This window comes from Chiloscyllium plagiosum, unplaced genomic scaffold (genome assembly GCF_037043375.1).
Source record: "Chiloscyllium plagiosum isolate Xiang-an unplaced genomic scaffold, Cpla_swu_hap1 HiC_scaffold_26, whole genome shotgun sequence".
NCBI lineage: Eukaryota > Metazoa > Chordata > Chondrichthyes > Orectolobiformes > Hemiscylliidae > Chiloscyllium > Chiloscyllium plagiosum.
This window is the reverse complement of record NW_028270164.1, coordinates 20,204,349-20,219,144: the sequence shown is the minus strand read 5'-3', so window position 1 is coordinate 20,219,144 and position 14,796 is coordinate 20,204,349. Positions and strand designations below refer to the sequence as shown.

The 14,796-nt window shown below is 39.5% G+C and overlaps 1 protein-coding gene across 4 annotated transcripts in view; it reads left to right on the top strand.

Annotated features, from left to right (window-relative positions):
• The window catches only part of eif2d (eukaryotic translation initiation factor 2D), a 42,121-nt gene that overhangs the window by 15,357 nt on the left and 11,968 nt on the right, over positions 1-14,796 (top strand). For all 4 annotated transcript variants that reach the window (XM_043716613.2, XM_043716612.2, XM_087973545.1 and 1 more), the window contains 5 exons: positions 5,074-5,441; positions 6,926-7,043; positions 8,095-8,140; positions 9,792-9,895; positions 11,466-11,618. In XM_043716613.2, coding sequence (XP_043572548.2) covers positions 5,074-5,441; positions 6,926-7,043; positions 8,095-8,140; positions 9,792-9,895; positions 11,466-11,618 — 789 coding nt within the window. The remainder of the gene's footprint in view (positions 1-5,073; positions 5,442-6,925; positions 7,044-8,094; positions 8,141-9,791; positions 9,896-11,465; positions 11,619-14,796) is intronic.

Genomic DNA, 14,796 nt, shown 5'->3' with positions numbered 1-14,796 from the left:
CTTTGTATTTAAATCATTTTTACTCTTCCTGCCAAAATAGACATTTCACATTCTATTCCATTTGCCAGATCTTTGCCATTCACTTAACCTACTCTGTGTCTCTCCTTATGTCACTTCACAACATGCTTTCCTACCAGCAGAAAACATAGCAAACGTATCTTCCCTTCCTCTATCCAAGTCATTTAAATTTGCAAAAGATGGGATGCCAATACCGATCCCTGTAGCACACCACTCTTTGCATCTATTCAACCTGAAAAAGACATTTCTGTACCTACACTGTTGTTAATCAACTAATCTTCTATCCATTTCAGTATACTATCTCTTAAAATCCAAGCTTTTCTTTTCCACATAAACTCATATGGAAAGTTAATCAAATGCCATTTGGAAATCCAAGTACAGTACATGTGTCAGTTCTCCTTTATCTATAAGCTGTATTCCTAAAAATACTCTGGTCAAACATAACTTCCCTTTCACAGAATAAAAACCAAAAGAACTGTGGATGCTGTAAATCAGAAACAAAAACAGAAACTGCTGGAAAAACTCAGTACGTCAGGCAGTATCTGTGGAGAGAAGTCAGTGTTAACGTTTTGGGTCAAGTGACCCTCGGAACTCAACGCAAAATTTTAACTCTGATTTCTCTCCACAAATGCTGTCAGACCTGCTGAGCTTTTACAGCAATTTCTGTTTCTGTTCCTGTTCCCTTTCAGAAAACCATGTTTAACTGCCTGAGTACCTTGAATATATCCAAGTGTGCTGTTATACCTTCTTTAATAATACCCTCCAACAGTTTCCTCATGACAGCTGTTAAGCTAACTGGCACATAGGTTCCTGCTTTCTCTCTCCCTTTTTAGCTATTTTCCACTCTAATTGGACCTTGCCCGAATGATGCGGTTTTTAGAAAATGGAGTGATTATCGGTAGCGCAAAGTCGCTGCCACACATGCACAGAGACAGCAAGTGACATTACTTGGCCGTGACAGGACAAGCCTCAAAATTTATCTAACGCTGACATCAGTGTGTTCCACGTACTTCTGAGCCGGGACTAACTTTTTTTCTTTGTAAGGCAAGTGTAAGGTGCTGTGTTCCGGATGTAATTCAATTGGTTACACTACTCTGCTTTAAGCAAAACACGTTTTATCCTTACTTAACACTTAAAATGCAAACAAATGAAAGAAGAATTAGTCTAACTTCAACTCTATTGGAGAACCTAACAGAATAATAGATTATCTAACCACTAAACAGCATCTGTTCCAATATAGAAACATTCTGTAAACATATCCTTGGCAAAGGCAGATTTAGTAAAATAGATTTTCCAGTCCAGGACGAAAGAACTTTAAAAGACAATTCTGGTAGAAAGAACTCTAATTTATAGCTGTGACAGCAAGAAAGCCAGTTTCCACAGCCAGCTTCAAAACCTCAGCAATGGTTGAGAGCTAAACTAGTCAGGTGAATTGGCCATGGTAAATTGCCCATCGTGTTAGGTGCATTAGTCAGAGGGAAATGGGTCTGGGTGGTTACTCTTCAGAAGGTCGGTGTGGACTGGTTGGGCTGAAGGGCCTGTTTCCACACTATAGGGAATCTAATCTAAAACTCTGGTTCTGTGGGAGCCTGACTCCTCCCATTTATGCTGCTTCTATTGTTCCAACTTTTTTTTTTAAATCCCAAGGCTTCACAAGGCATTTATCAGTTTGGAGGTGACAGTTCTGAGCCGATGGCGCCAAACATTTATTTTTTTAAAAATAGGGTAAAATACACATTAAAACCATAATATATTCATGGGGGATGGTGAAACATCAGGAGAGGTGGGATGGGTGTCTGCTCTGTGAGCAGCAGGAGACAGAGCATCTACTCCAGGGTGGGGTGGGAGACCTGCGCCAGGAATGGGGTGGGGACGACCTGCATGGGAACCAAATTCCTTTTCTCCTGGAAGCAATTGGGAAGTTGATTGGAGAAAATAAAACAGTATATTATTCTGTTGGACAAAGTACTTGATTTTACATCATGCATCACCATCTTTAGATGGGAAGCTTTTTCTCATCACTTGACAATGATGTCAGCTCTCTTTCTACGCTTCTTCTAGGTGGTAGTCATAGGAAAACCAGCTTTGGAAAATTAAAATCAATGCATTGACTCTGACTCTAGCCACTTGTTTTAAAGCCCTAGGATGAAGTCCATCAGGACTCAGGTACTTACTGGCTCCCCATTTTACTCATTACTACTCCTCTGTTGGTTGTGATTTTCCTGAGTTCCTCACTGCTTTTCATTTCCTGATTTATTGCTGCTCCTAAAATGTTACTTGACTTCTTTATAGTGAAAATCAATGTGAAATACCTGTTCAATTCAACTTCCATCTCCTTATTTTCCATTATTAATTACCAGATTAACTTCCTATACTAATTTTGTTAACTGTTTAAAATATTTATGGAAAATCATGTTTGTTTTTGATATTTCTGGCTAGCTTTCTGTTGAACTGTAATTTTTTGCCCATTAATATTTTGGTAATCATTTACTGTTTTCTTTATTCTGTCAAATCTTCTATCCTACCACCTGCAATTTTTCTTTGCACAATTATGTGCATTTTATTTAAAGTTTGATACTACCTTTCTATAGTTAGCCATAGGCGTATCTGTCTCTTGGAGTTTATTCTGATACATCTTCATAAATGTCTGCTACTGCATCTCTGTTGACCTATTCTTTAATCTAATTTGCTAATTTCTTTAGGCAGCTCTGCTTGTATGCCCTCATTGTTTCCATTATTTAAATTTAGAAAAATGGTATTAGCCCTACTTCTCTCCCTCATATTGAGTGTAAAGTTCAATCATATTTTGGTTGCTACAGACTAGTAGTGCCAATTTGGTTGTTAGTGTTATTCCTGGGGATTAAGATTGTTCAACTACTGTTGAAATATCTAATGTTAGACAATATGTTCTGAGTTTTGCAAATGCAGTATGAGGACGGTCAGAATGCTGCCTGTTGTGAACAGCTGAAGGGATGTTGTATATGATCTAATCATTGGAATGTAGAGCCTTCTTAACTGATGTCACACACGCATTGAAATCATACACTACATGACTCCTTTTTGTGGTAGACAGAACATATTTTTGGCTTGACAGTAGACAAGCAGGAGGCTGGAAGAACACAGCAAGTCAGGCAGCATAAGGAGGTGGAGAATTCGATGTTTCGGGTATAACATTTTTTCAGGACTTTGGCTTGAGAGTGGTATCGGTTAATGGATGCCACTGTATAGAAACAGTACAAATTTCATGCTTCGATCACTTAGTTTCAACAATTTTTCTATTTGTCTGAATCTTAAATAAGAAAATATGATTCGCTTGCAGCCTGCTGTTGAATTCAACACAAATTATGTAGCTTTGTGATTATTAGATTCTTACCACATTTTTGTTTGGTGTGCTAATTTTTATCTCCATCTAATTATCTTCCAGAATTCAGTTTGGTTAAGGATATTGCCCAATGTTTTTGCAATTTTATTCCTCTCAGAATGGGTTTTTTGGCTTGAGAGTTACACTTGTGAATTCACACAATCCAGTAAGAAAGCCTTTTGTCTGCATCCTTATTTTCACAACCATTTTATCGTTATCTTACATACAAAAAGTCTACTTAGTTTCTTAATTTTTTTTACAATTTTTAATATAAAGATTCTTTGCCTACAATTTATTAGCTTTTCTATAGCTTTTTCATATCTTCTGCCTTGCATTTATTATGTTTGCGGTGAATTTTCTATATATATATATATATATATATATATGTATGACTTACAAAAGATAATGGAAATCTGGAACTTACTTTCCCCAAATGTTCATTTGAAATGTTCAACGCTCCAACTGAAAATTCTTATGCCAAGTAAAGTATGGAGATATGAAAGGAAACTTGGTAAATAGCATTAGGGCAAGTATCAGAGCAATTAGCAAAGCATGTTCAAGAGGTTGAATGGTCTACAGTGTTCCTATTCATGCTACTCACTGTAGTTGTGGGCAGGGACATATACCTGTTTGTGAAAGATAAATTAAATGTCACAGTAGTCAAAGAGGAGAATGAAAACATTTTCCGTGGGCAAACAGAGCTGACAAAATGGAAAAGCAAAGAGAAATGAAAGAAAGGAAGTGAAGGTGATGAATGGAGCAAGTTCATGAGGCTGAATGGCTAATTGCTGCTTCTACCAGGTATGCTTATGAGAATTAAGAATTAATGAATCATGGTAGAAATGATTTCAATGTAAGTAGAAGCTAGAAATTAGTAAAAGAAAGACTTACATTTATATGGTGTTTTTTGCGATAACCAAATACCTCAAATGTTTTGCAGCCAAAGACGTACTTTTGAAATGTTGTCACCGTAGTGATGTACAAATATGGCAGCCAATTTGTAGATAGCAAATTCCCACAAACAGCAATGAGACCATGATCAAATAATCTGTTTTAGTGATGTTGACTGAGAAATGAATATTCACCAGGGATAACCTGCCTCTACAATTGTAGTGCCAAGCAATCTTTTAAATCCACCAGAATTCCATCCATACTGTACTGTAGAGTTAGTTGATTTATATGTTTTTTTTTAAATATGTAGAGAACGTTGAAACGGCTATCTCAGATTCTGTTGTTTGGACTGTTGTTGGAGCTTAGCTGCTAATGTTATAAAATAAAGCATCCTGCAATTTGTGACAAATAACTCTTAAAAAATTAAATTTAAATTAGTAACTATTGTTTTACAAGAATATAAAATTTTCTTTTTAATTTGATGATCATCTTTGTAATTTTGAAAAGTTGATCTTTGCCTTTTTCCCCCATTTATTCTACTATCTACATTATAGTCCATATCTAAGATTCATGTTTAAGTGCAGTATATGATGAATTCTTCTTGTCAGCGAGATTGTCTGGGTGAGGAAATAGTGTGTCATCTCTTTCTTTCCCCACTTTGCAACATTCAAAATGGAAAATCTATGGACCTCCCTTTGGATATACCATGGCAGCTAGTTTAATTGGAGGGTGTGATGTGAAAATGATAGCAAGAGAAAGTGTTTTCTTTCAATCGAAATAAATTATTTATTCTTTTTTTTAAGGGCATTTGGAGAAAAGACTAGCCCACCTGTGATTCCTCACATATCCCATGACCCAGGAGGGATTAGAAATCAGTTGCAGGAGGAGGAAAAAGGAGAAGAGAAGGAAGAAGTGGCTTTTGATGCAGATGATATTGAGAATCTGACTGCAGAGCTGGACAGTACAGAGAAGGATACACCTGACATGCGTAGTCTTTGTTTGAATGAGGAAACTGCATCAGAACACACGCCTTCAGCAACCATTCAAGTGCGTGACCAAGAGGCTCATGATGGTGATGTTGTTGATCTGAAAGAAATAACAGAAGACAGTGAAAACCACCATGACACTGAGAATGATTACGGCACTACAAAAATCGTTGGGACTGTACAAGGTAGGAAAGAGATAGTGGGTTTTTTTTTAATTAGAAAGATGCATTATCTAACACTCAGGTTACAGTATAAAAGATAGCTTAATGAAAAATTGTATCTGGTCCAGGCCTTTAAAAAGATACCCATTTAGATTCCAATTGCTTGCATAACATTTAGAAATCTTGGAATTCCACATAACCAAGGGTGATGGTAATGTAGTGATAAACTTCACTGGACTGTAAATCCAGCAACCCATGCTAATACTGCGTATTCATATCCTGGGAGCTGGTGGAATTTACATTGTCAGTAAATCTGGAATAAAAGTTCATTTTGGTGACAAACTATTATTAATTATCATGAAAACCCCACCTCATTCAGTAATGTCCTTTCAGAGGTAAATTATACTGTCTTACCTGGTCTGGTCTTTCTGTGACTCCAGATGCACAGCTGTTTACTTGACTGTAGCCTGCCCTCAATATCAATGGAGCCACTCATTCAAGCACCATCAAGGATAAGTGACAGATGCTAGTCTTGCCAATGATGTCCAATAAAAAATGAAGTATTCTTTCATTGATTTTTGTTTTAATGAGTTTCCAGATAATTTCAAACACTATATATCTGGACAGCAGTAGGAGATTGATGTTTTTAAAAAATAGCCAAATAATTGTATTAACCAACTTTTGAATGGTCATAATGCACTGAAATCTGTGGCCAGCTTTTCTTTTTTCCGCAAAAGTTGCATCTGTTTAAAAAAATCAGTAGATCCTTTCTTTGCATTTTTACCCTAAAATGAAAGGTACAAAGTTGGTCATTTTCAAAGACAACTTCTTGTTCCATTTAAAAAAAAGACATCTTGAAGTGGTCAGGATTTAATTTTGCATAACTAGCTTTTATATTGATTTATTTATTTATGTCTTATTTTATGAAAAGAAGGATATATTTTACAAATTTAGTCACCTTAAAATGTAATCATTTATTGCAAAAAGACTGAATCATTGAAAAATTAGTAATAAACAAATAACATGAAAATTTGGCATTGAATTTAAAAATTGAATGATAGGCAAACTTAAATTGAGCAACGTTGATGTGAGTAGACTATAGTATTGTTTAAAGCTACAAGATGTTTTGTTATAAAACGGAAGTAAATTTGAAAGCTTGATAAAGAATTTAAATATTAAAAGGGTTCAAATAGAATAACATGCTTGTTTAGGGAAAAAAATGAAAGATGTTCTAAAATTCAATGGAAAGCTGCAAGTAGTAAAGGTTTGGATGCCTCCAGCAGTAATGTAGCCATATTAAACACTGGGAAATTGCCTATTTTCATTGAATGCCCATGTGCATTCAATTTAATTCTTCCTGCTGAAACTTGGCAGCCAGTGGGACTTGCAGTTAACTGAAATGTCAAGTCAGTTTCGTCACAGAATACTATTGTGTTGGATTCTGTAATGGCTAGTTGCGTTTTCCATTTGAGCAAAATAACTTTATTTTCCCCCTTCTATTTCTCCAGAGCAAATGGATGAGCTCCTTCTTCAGTGTTTCCTTCATGCTTTGAAGTTTAAAGTGAAGAAAGCAGATTTGCCTCTGCTCACAAGTACTTTTCTCAAGGTTCATGTATATCCCTGTTGGTAAGTGTTGTATTTTGAATCATAATTGCAATTGTTCATTGTTAGATTGTAGTGGTACTGTGCTTCTACTGAAGATACTACTCCATATTGGTGAGTGAGGGAAGGAATTGTTTACAAAACATTGAATGAGCTTTTTGCTGCTTATGGATCAAAGAAAATATATGAATGGAGATTTTGCATCTTGTTTTATGCACCTAGATTCTACTGTTGTTATTAAAAGACTAGTATGAGAGGAGCCCAGCTAAGGATTAGATATTCATATTCTGAACCTAATTTTTGAGAAACTAGCAAGACTGCTTTAATTTTAAATTGCTTATGCCTATTATTGGAACAAGACTTGCCTCCTAAACATTGAAGAATAATACTGGAGCCCTTGTTCCATGGTCAGGCTAATACCCACTTAAAAAGTTAAATAAATGAATGGTCATTCTGAACATAGCTTGTGGAAATATCAAAATGTATATAGGATACTTTTCCCTTCAGAATTGGACAAATCCACTGTTTGGGTACATGTATCTTAAATGATGCTGACAGCTTTTTAAATGTTCAGTGCCATCATGCAAAAAGTGTTTGTGCTGCATTGTAATGAAACATGTTCCATAGTGAAATTTTGTTCTGAACTGAATAATTACATCACTTGTTCATCATGTCGCCATGATGAAAACATTACACATCTCTTCTCACTTTCCCAATAAAAGATGATAAAGAAAAAAATGTTTCAGCATTGCTGCTTTTAGTAGCACTATAAAGACTTGTGACAATTGGGCAGGCAACATTACTGGCATCTCAGTGGTAACATTGACAATACTAAGTGATTGTGTAAATAAAGTTCTATGGTGTTGCCTGCCTCCAGGGGTTAACTTGTGCCTTCTAACTCCACCATGCAAAAGAGCATCTCCATTACTCCTATCAAATGTATTTTCTGCTTGACAAAGATGATCATCTGCCTGATGAGAGCCCTTTCTTGTTCTTAACTATTACTCACTTGTATCCAAATCAATAATTTATGCAGAATTATTTTAATTTTTTGTGCCATTTTGTTCCTGCATAGCCCGGAAGGCCAACAATTAGACATCAAAAAATCAAGCTATAAAAAGGTAAGTTAATGGATAGAGGTTTCAAACAATGACTAGATAAAGGAAATGCAGTAGAAATTTTGTACAATTACAGAAATTACACTACAGGAGACATTTGTCCAGTTGCACCCATGCTAGTTGTATATGTTCATGGGGAGTTATCCGCTAATCCTATTTTCCTGTGTCCATCATTTTAAATACTTATCCACTTTTCTAAAATAAGATTTCCTCAATATGCAGTTAAATGGGGGGGTCCCCAATTTACGAGCAGCTGACTTCTGAACACGTTCCCAAAAAAGGGGTGGTGGTTTTAAAGATCTGACATATGAACTTTCTCTAAATATATATATATGTAGCTATTCTATATTGTCCTGCATTGTCTTCCAACTTGCAAACAGGTTCAAGAATGGAACCCATTCACAACCCGCGGACTGCCTGTGTAGTTATTTAGTAGTACACAAGTTGAATGTTGCTGAGAAAAGTGATGTTGGATCAAAACCTTTATCTTGCACCTATCAGGGCAGATGTGTGAATGCTAACATTTAAAGGGAGCGGCAATTAATACTGTACGACAAAAGAATTCTGACTGATTCGCGAATCAACTTGGATTGTTCAAGACATTACCGCGGACAATGGATCAATGCTTGAAACTGCTGCTTCGCATATTTGTTTCAACGAATTAAAGATTATCAGCCAGGCTTGCAATGTGCCTCACTTACATGTGCTAGAATTCCAAGACACTGTCCTCTGCAGGCAGAAATATCACATCCAGGCATCATGCCTTTGAGAAGTAAATAATAGTATGAGGGAACAGTTTTGCCCTATGGCAAGACCTTGAACAGTCCAAGTAGATTTGCTAACCAATCGGGACACATCACAGAATATCAGTGTATAGGTGAAACATCATTTATACTATATAAGAGGAGAGTGTTGATTGAATGGCAAGTGGACTTTGATTGAAGGGATTACTGTGGACAACGTACTGTTTAGCTAATGGTTGACAGTTAACTGCCAAGCATTGTTTAACCTTTTTATCAAATATTCCTTCAGCTGTTTGCAACAAACAGGGTGCTGACCATACACACTAGACCACGCTTGCACACTCAAGCAGTGTCTAATATTAGATCTAATTTCATGGATAGTCAATGGTTGCTAAATAATCTTGAGTATGTGAAGAATTATGCTGATTGCCAATTTAGCATTGTCACTCAGATTCATAATATGGAGCAGCTGTGGACGAAAAGTTGCATTTCTTAGTACACAAGCCCTTTTTGCAATCAGAAGGAACAAGATTACACACTACACCTATTTCAGCTCAACGAAATGGGTTACTACCATTGTCTGGTTCATTTCTTAGTGCAATGCCTTGACCAATCAGATTCAACCTGCCTGGTTTACAATTTAAATGAAACTTGTCAGTCATTGTCTAACTGCTGCATTATCCACGGCAATGCCTCTACCAGTCAGAATCCATTAGCCAGTCAATCAGTATTCTCTCATACTGTATAAATGTTATTTTTGCTGCATGTTATTCTTACAAATTATTTTGATGATGCAAGATGAAAAGTTTTGACAAAATCGTCTTATATCTGTAGTACTCCAGTTCTGTTCTGCCAAACAACTATTTGAGTTGCTTATGTTTTGGACTGATCTGTTTCAATCTTGTCCTCAGCTCTCCAAGTTTCTACTGACCATGCAGCAACGGCAGATACTTCAGATGAAGGAACTCTCAAAAGGAGTTGAAAGCATTACTGGTGTGAACTGGAAACATGCAGAGTATGTGTACAAAAAAAAAACTTATTGATGAGTAGTCCAAGTACAACTATACCTGTATCAGAAAGAAAGTGTCTTAAATTTCAAATCTTTCTGGGTTTGCGGTTTTGGGTTCTGGATCTTGTTTGTGGAACAAGTATTGTGTAAACTTCACTTTTACTTTAGTATTCTGATGAAAAAAATTGGGTTGTGACAAAAGCCCATTTTCTTATCAAAAATAAGTTTTTCAGTTGAATGAAACTGTACAGTAGTAGCATGTTTCACATTAGATAACATATACCTGCTGATGTTCTGTACTTGTGCATTTAGTTGTATGCTTTTACTGTCATAACATTAATCAAGAAATGCAGAATGATAATGAGCTGATGTTCAATATTAAATAACTAATACTTGTAACAACACAAATTTTAGCTTTCTTTTTTACAGAAGATATGTGACAGATGTTTTTTTAAGGGTTGTCATTTATAGTCATGGAGCTGTACAGCATGGAAACAGACTCTTCTCGTCCTTGCTGACCGGATGTCCTAAATTAGTCTTGCCCCATTTGCCAGCATTTGGCCCTTATCACTCTAAACTCTTTCTATTCATCTACCCGTCCAGTTGCCTTTTAAATGTTGTAATTACCTCAGCCTCCTCCATTCCTCTGGCAGCTCATTCCATACACACACAACCCTCTGTGTTAAAAAATGTCCTTTAGGTCCCTTTTAAATATTTCCCCTCTCACTCTAAACTTATGCTGTCTAGTTTTGGACTCGCCCCAGTTAAGGGAATAGACTTTGGCTAATCACCCTATCCATGAGTAAATGTTAAAATTATGTAAGAATATTGATTATTTTTCAGACCTCGTCTCCACCTTCCCTCTCCTCACTCGTCTTCCTCCTGTCTAGATATTTTGACACTATTTTCAGTATCGAAAGGTTACTGTAATAATTTTTTTTTAAATCTGCAAAGTTAAAATAAATATCAGGAGTCAGTATAATATGCTTTTGTTAAAAATTAAAATAATAGGTAGTTTTGCCAAATTTAAAATAACTGATTTCTACAGCAATTACAAGAATTTCTTGCTTGCCTTCTTAAATATGACCACATGTTTTTCTGAACTTCACATAATTACCATAAGGAGTAATTGAAATAGATAGCTTTGACACATAGGGAGACTTGACACGTACACGAAAGAGAAACTAATTGAAGGATTTGAGAGCAATATAGACTGAAGTAGCAATTAGAGTAGGAGGAGGCATGTGTGGTTTGGAAATACCACCGTAGGTTAGTTGGACTGAATCAATAGTTTCTGTACTGTAGGTTTTATATAGTTTAATTCTATGTATTTTAAGGGCAAATAAATAAGACATACCGGCACAATAGTTCCCTGAAGTGATGACCAGATTTTCATTAACAGACTTTATTGACAATTCATGTTGAAATTGAAGAAATAAAATGCTTATAAAAGAGGTTCAATTTTGTCAGTAGTTTTTCTCACTGTGGGAAAAGGAACACTTACCTAATCAGGATATCTGTTACATGGAAATGGATTTACCTGTTTGTCATTTAGAATTGTACTTTCTGCTTGCAGCCTGCAATCCTTTAAAGTTCCTGAAACAGTCACTGGTGAAGAGATGGGGAAGATTGACAGAGGGAGTGATACAGGCTACCAGCCACCGGAGATCAAGTCCTTTTACAATGTTTCCAGTAAATTGATTCCCCTGTTTGAGCATGCGGATCTCAAGTAGGTATTTTTAAACTGCCTGTTTGAAATGTATAACAAAGTCTCTTCCTACATGTATGAACAACTCATTTTTCTAGAAGTGAAAATTCCTTTTGAGGGCAGACCACATGTTGACACTTTATACAGTGAGTGACTGAACAAATAGTATGACTGACAAATAACATGGACTGATAACTTTTTGTGGGTCCACGAGTGGCACTTTATACATAGAATTAATTCAAAACTTTAATTTATCGATGTATTACTCAGTCTAGGAGATGCTGCCAAATGTTGCCGGTTGTGCTGAATATTTCCGGCATTCTTAGTTTTTACTTTTGATTTCCAGCAATCCTCTGCTTGAAATAGGAAGAGCCACAACACTCCCTTGCAAAGCCTAGTTCTTTGGAATTGTTACATGTGACTGTTAGGAGAAGGGGACATGGGTACAAACTAGGAGTGGTGGTAAAAGTGAGGTTACGATGGTTGTTCATACAATGAATGACCATATTCAGTAATCTTCTGAGAGAAGATACTGCTGACAGTGCCCCCCCACCCCCCTCCCCCACCCACAGATCCCACTCTCACCATCCCCGCCCCAGAACCCTGAGGGGAACATCACCCCTGCTCATGACTCCACCCCCATTCCCCCTACCACCATGCCCACTCCAGTTACAGGCTCCGTCCCCACTCCCAGCTCCACCCCTACACCAGGTCCTAGCTCCCAGCTCTGCTGAGTTTTCACCATCCCCCCAGACCTCCCACTCACCGAGGACGAACGATCAGTCCTTAGCAAAGGCCTTATCTTTATCCCCCTCCGTCCACGCATCAATGAATTTAATACACGCCATGACATTGAACACTTCTTCCTCCGCTCCGCCCCCAAGCTTACGTTTTCAATCAGGATCCCGCCCATCTTCTGAGGACCCCTTCCCACGCCTCCAACACACTCCATCCACTTGGACACCTGTGCAGGCCCATTACCCGCCCTCGATCTCTTCATTTCCAACTGCAGCTGAGACATTAACCGCCTCAACCTGTCTACCCCCCCTCCCCCATTCCAACTTCTCACCCTCACAACGCCCAGCCCTCCACTCCCGCTGCTCCAATCCCAACCTCACCATCAAACCAACTGGTAAAGGGGGTGCAGTGGTGGTTTGGCTCATTGACCTCTACACTGTTGAAGTCAGGCGCCAACTCGAAGACACACCCTCCTACCGCCCCCTCGATCATGACCCCACCCCCCATCACCAAACCATCATCTACCAAACCATACACAACCTTATCACCTCAGGAGCTCTCCCAACCATAGCCTCCAACCTCGTCGTCCGGGAACCCTGCACCGCCTGATTCTACCTCCTTCTCAAGATCCACAGGTCTGACCACCCCGGCCGACTCATTGTCTCAGCATGCTCCTGCCCCACCGAACTCATCTCTACGTACGTCGATACTTTACTATTTCCACACCTCCCCCTCCCCCGAGTCCCCAACAGTACCTTTCCACTGACACTCTAATTCATTTGACTGAACTGGTCCTCAATCGTACGAATTTCTCCTTCGAATCCTCCCACTTCCTCCAGACCAACGGGGTAGCCGTGGGCACCCGTATGGGCCCCAGCTATGTCTGTCTCTTTGTCGGCTACATAGAACAGTCCATGTTCCGTAGTTACACCAGCACCACACCCACCTCTTCCTCCGCTACATTGATGACTGCATCAGTGCCACCTCGTGCTCCCGTGAGGAAGTTGAGCAGTTCGTCAACTTCACCAACACATTCCACCCCGACCTTAAATTCACCTGGACCATCTCTGACACCTCCCTCCCCTTCCTGGACCTCTCCATCTCCATCAATGACGACCGACATGACACTGACATTTTTTACAAACCCACAGCTACCTGGATTACACCTCTCCCCACCCTACCTCCTGCAAAAATGCTATCCCGTATTCCCAATTCCTCTGCCTCTGCCATATCTGCTCCCAGGAGGACCAGTTCCACCACAGGACACACCAGGTGGCCTCCTTCTTTAAAGATCGCAATTTCCCTTCTCATGTGGTTGAAGATGCCCTCCAATGCATCTCATCCACATCCCGCACATCCGCCCTCAAACCCCATCCCTCCAACCATAACAAGGACAGAACCCCACCCCCTCACCTTCCACCCTACCAACCTTCGCATAAACCACATCATCTACCAACATTTCTGCCACCTCCAAACGGACCCCAACACCAGAGATATATTTCCCTCCCCACCGCTTTCCACAAAGACCGTTCCCTCTGTGACTACCTGGTCAGATCCACGCCCCCTGCCCCACCCCCAAACAACCCACCTTCCCCTCCTGGCACCTTCCCCTGCCACCGCCAGAATTGCAGACCTGCGCCCACACCTCCACCCTCATCTCCATCCAAGGCACCAAAGGAGCCTTCCACATCCATCAAAGTTTCACCTGCACATCCACCAATGTCATTTATTGTATCCATTGTTCCCGGTGCAGTCTCCTCTACATTGGGGAGACTGGACGTCTTCTCGCAGAGCGCTTTAGGGAACATCTCCAGGACACCCGCACCAATGAACCACACCGCCCTGTGGCCCAACATTTCATCTCCCCCTCCCACTCTGCCGAGGACATGGAGGTACTGGGCCTCCTCCACTGCTGCTCCCTCACGACCCTACGCCTGGAGGAAGAACGTCTCATCTTCTGCCTCTGAACACTTCAACCCCAGGGCATTAATGTGGACGTCACCAGTTTCCTCATTTCCCCTTCCCCCACCTCACCCCAGCTCCAACCTTCCAGCTCAGCACCACCCTCATGACCTGTCCTACCTGCCGACCTTTCTTCCCACCTATCCACTCCACCTTCCTCCCTGACCTATCCCCTTCATCCCCACCCCATCCACCTCTTGTACTCTTTTGTACTTTCCCATCCCCAACCCCCTCCCATTTATCTCTCCACCCTGGAGGCTCCCTGCCTTCAGTCCTGAAGAAGGGCTTTTGCCCGAATCGTCGATTTTCCTGCTCCTCGGATGCTGCCTGACCCGCTGTCCTTTTCCAGTGCCACTCTAATTTAGACTCTAATCTTCTGAGAGAGTCAGGAAAACTGTTGGCTGTTTCAACAATCTATATCCCATAAATGAATAAATAAAAGGGAGCTTTAATTTTTCTTCTGCGTTAATGAATTCTCTCCATTGTGTCAGCTCCAGAA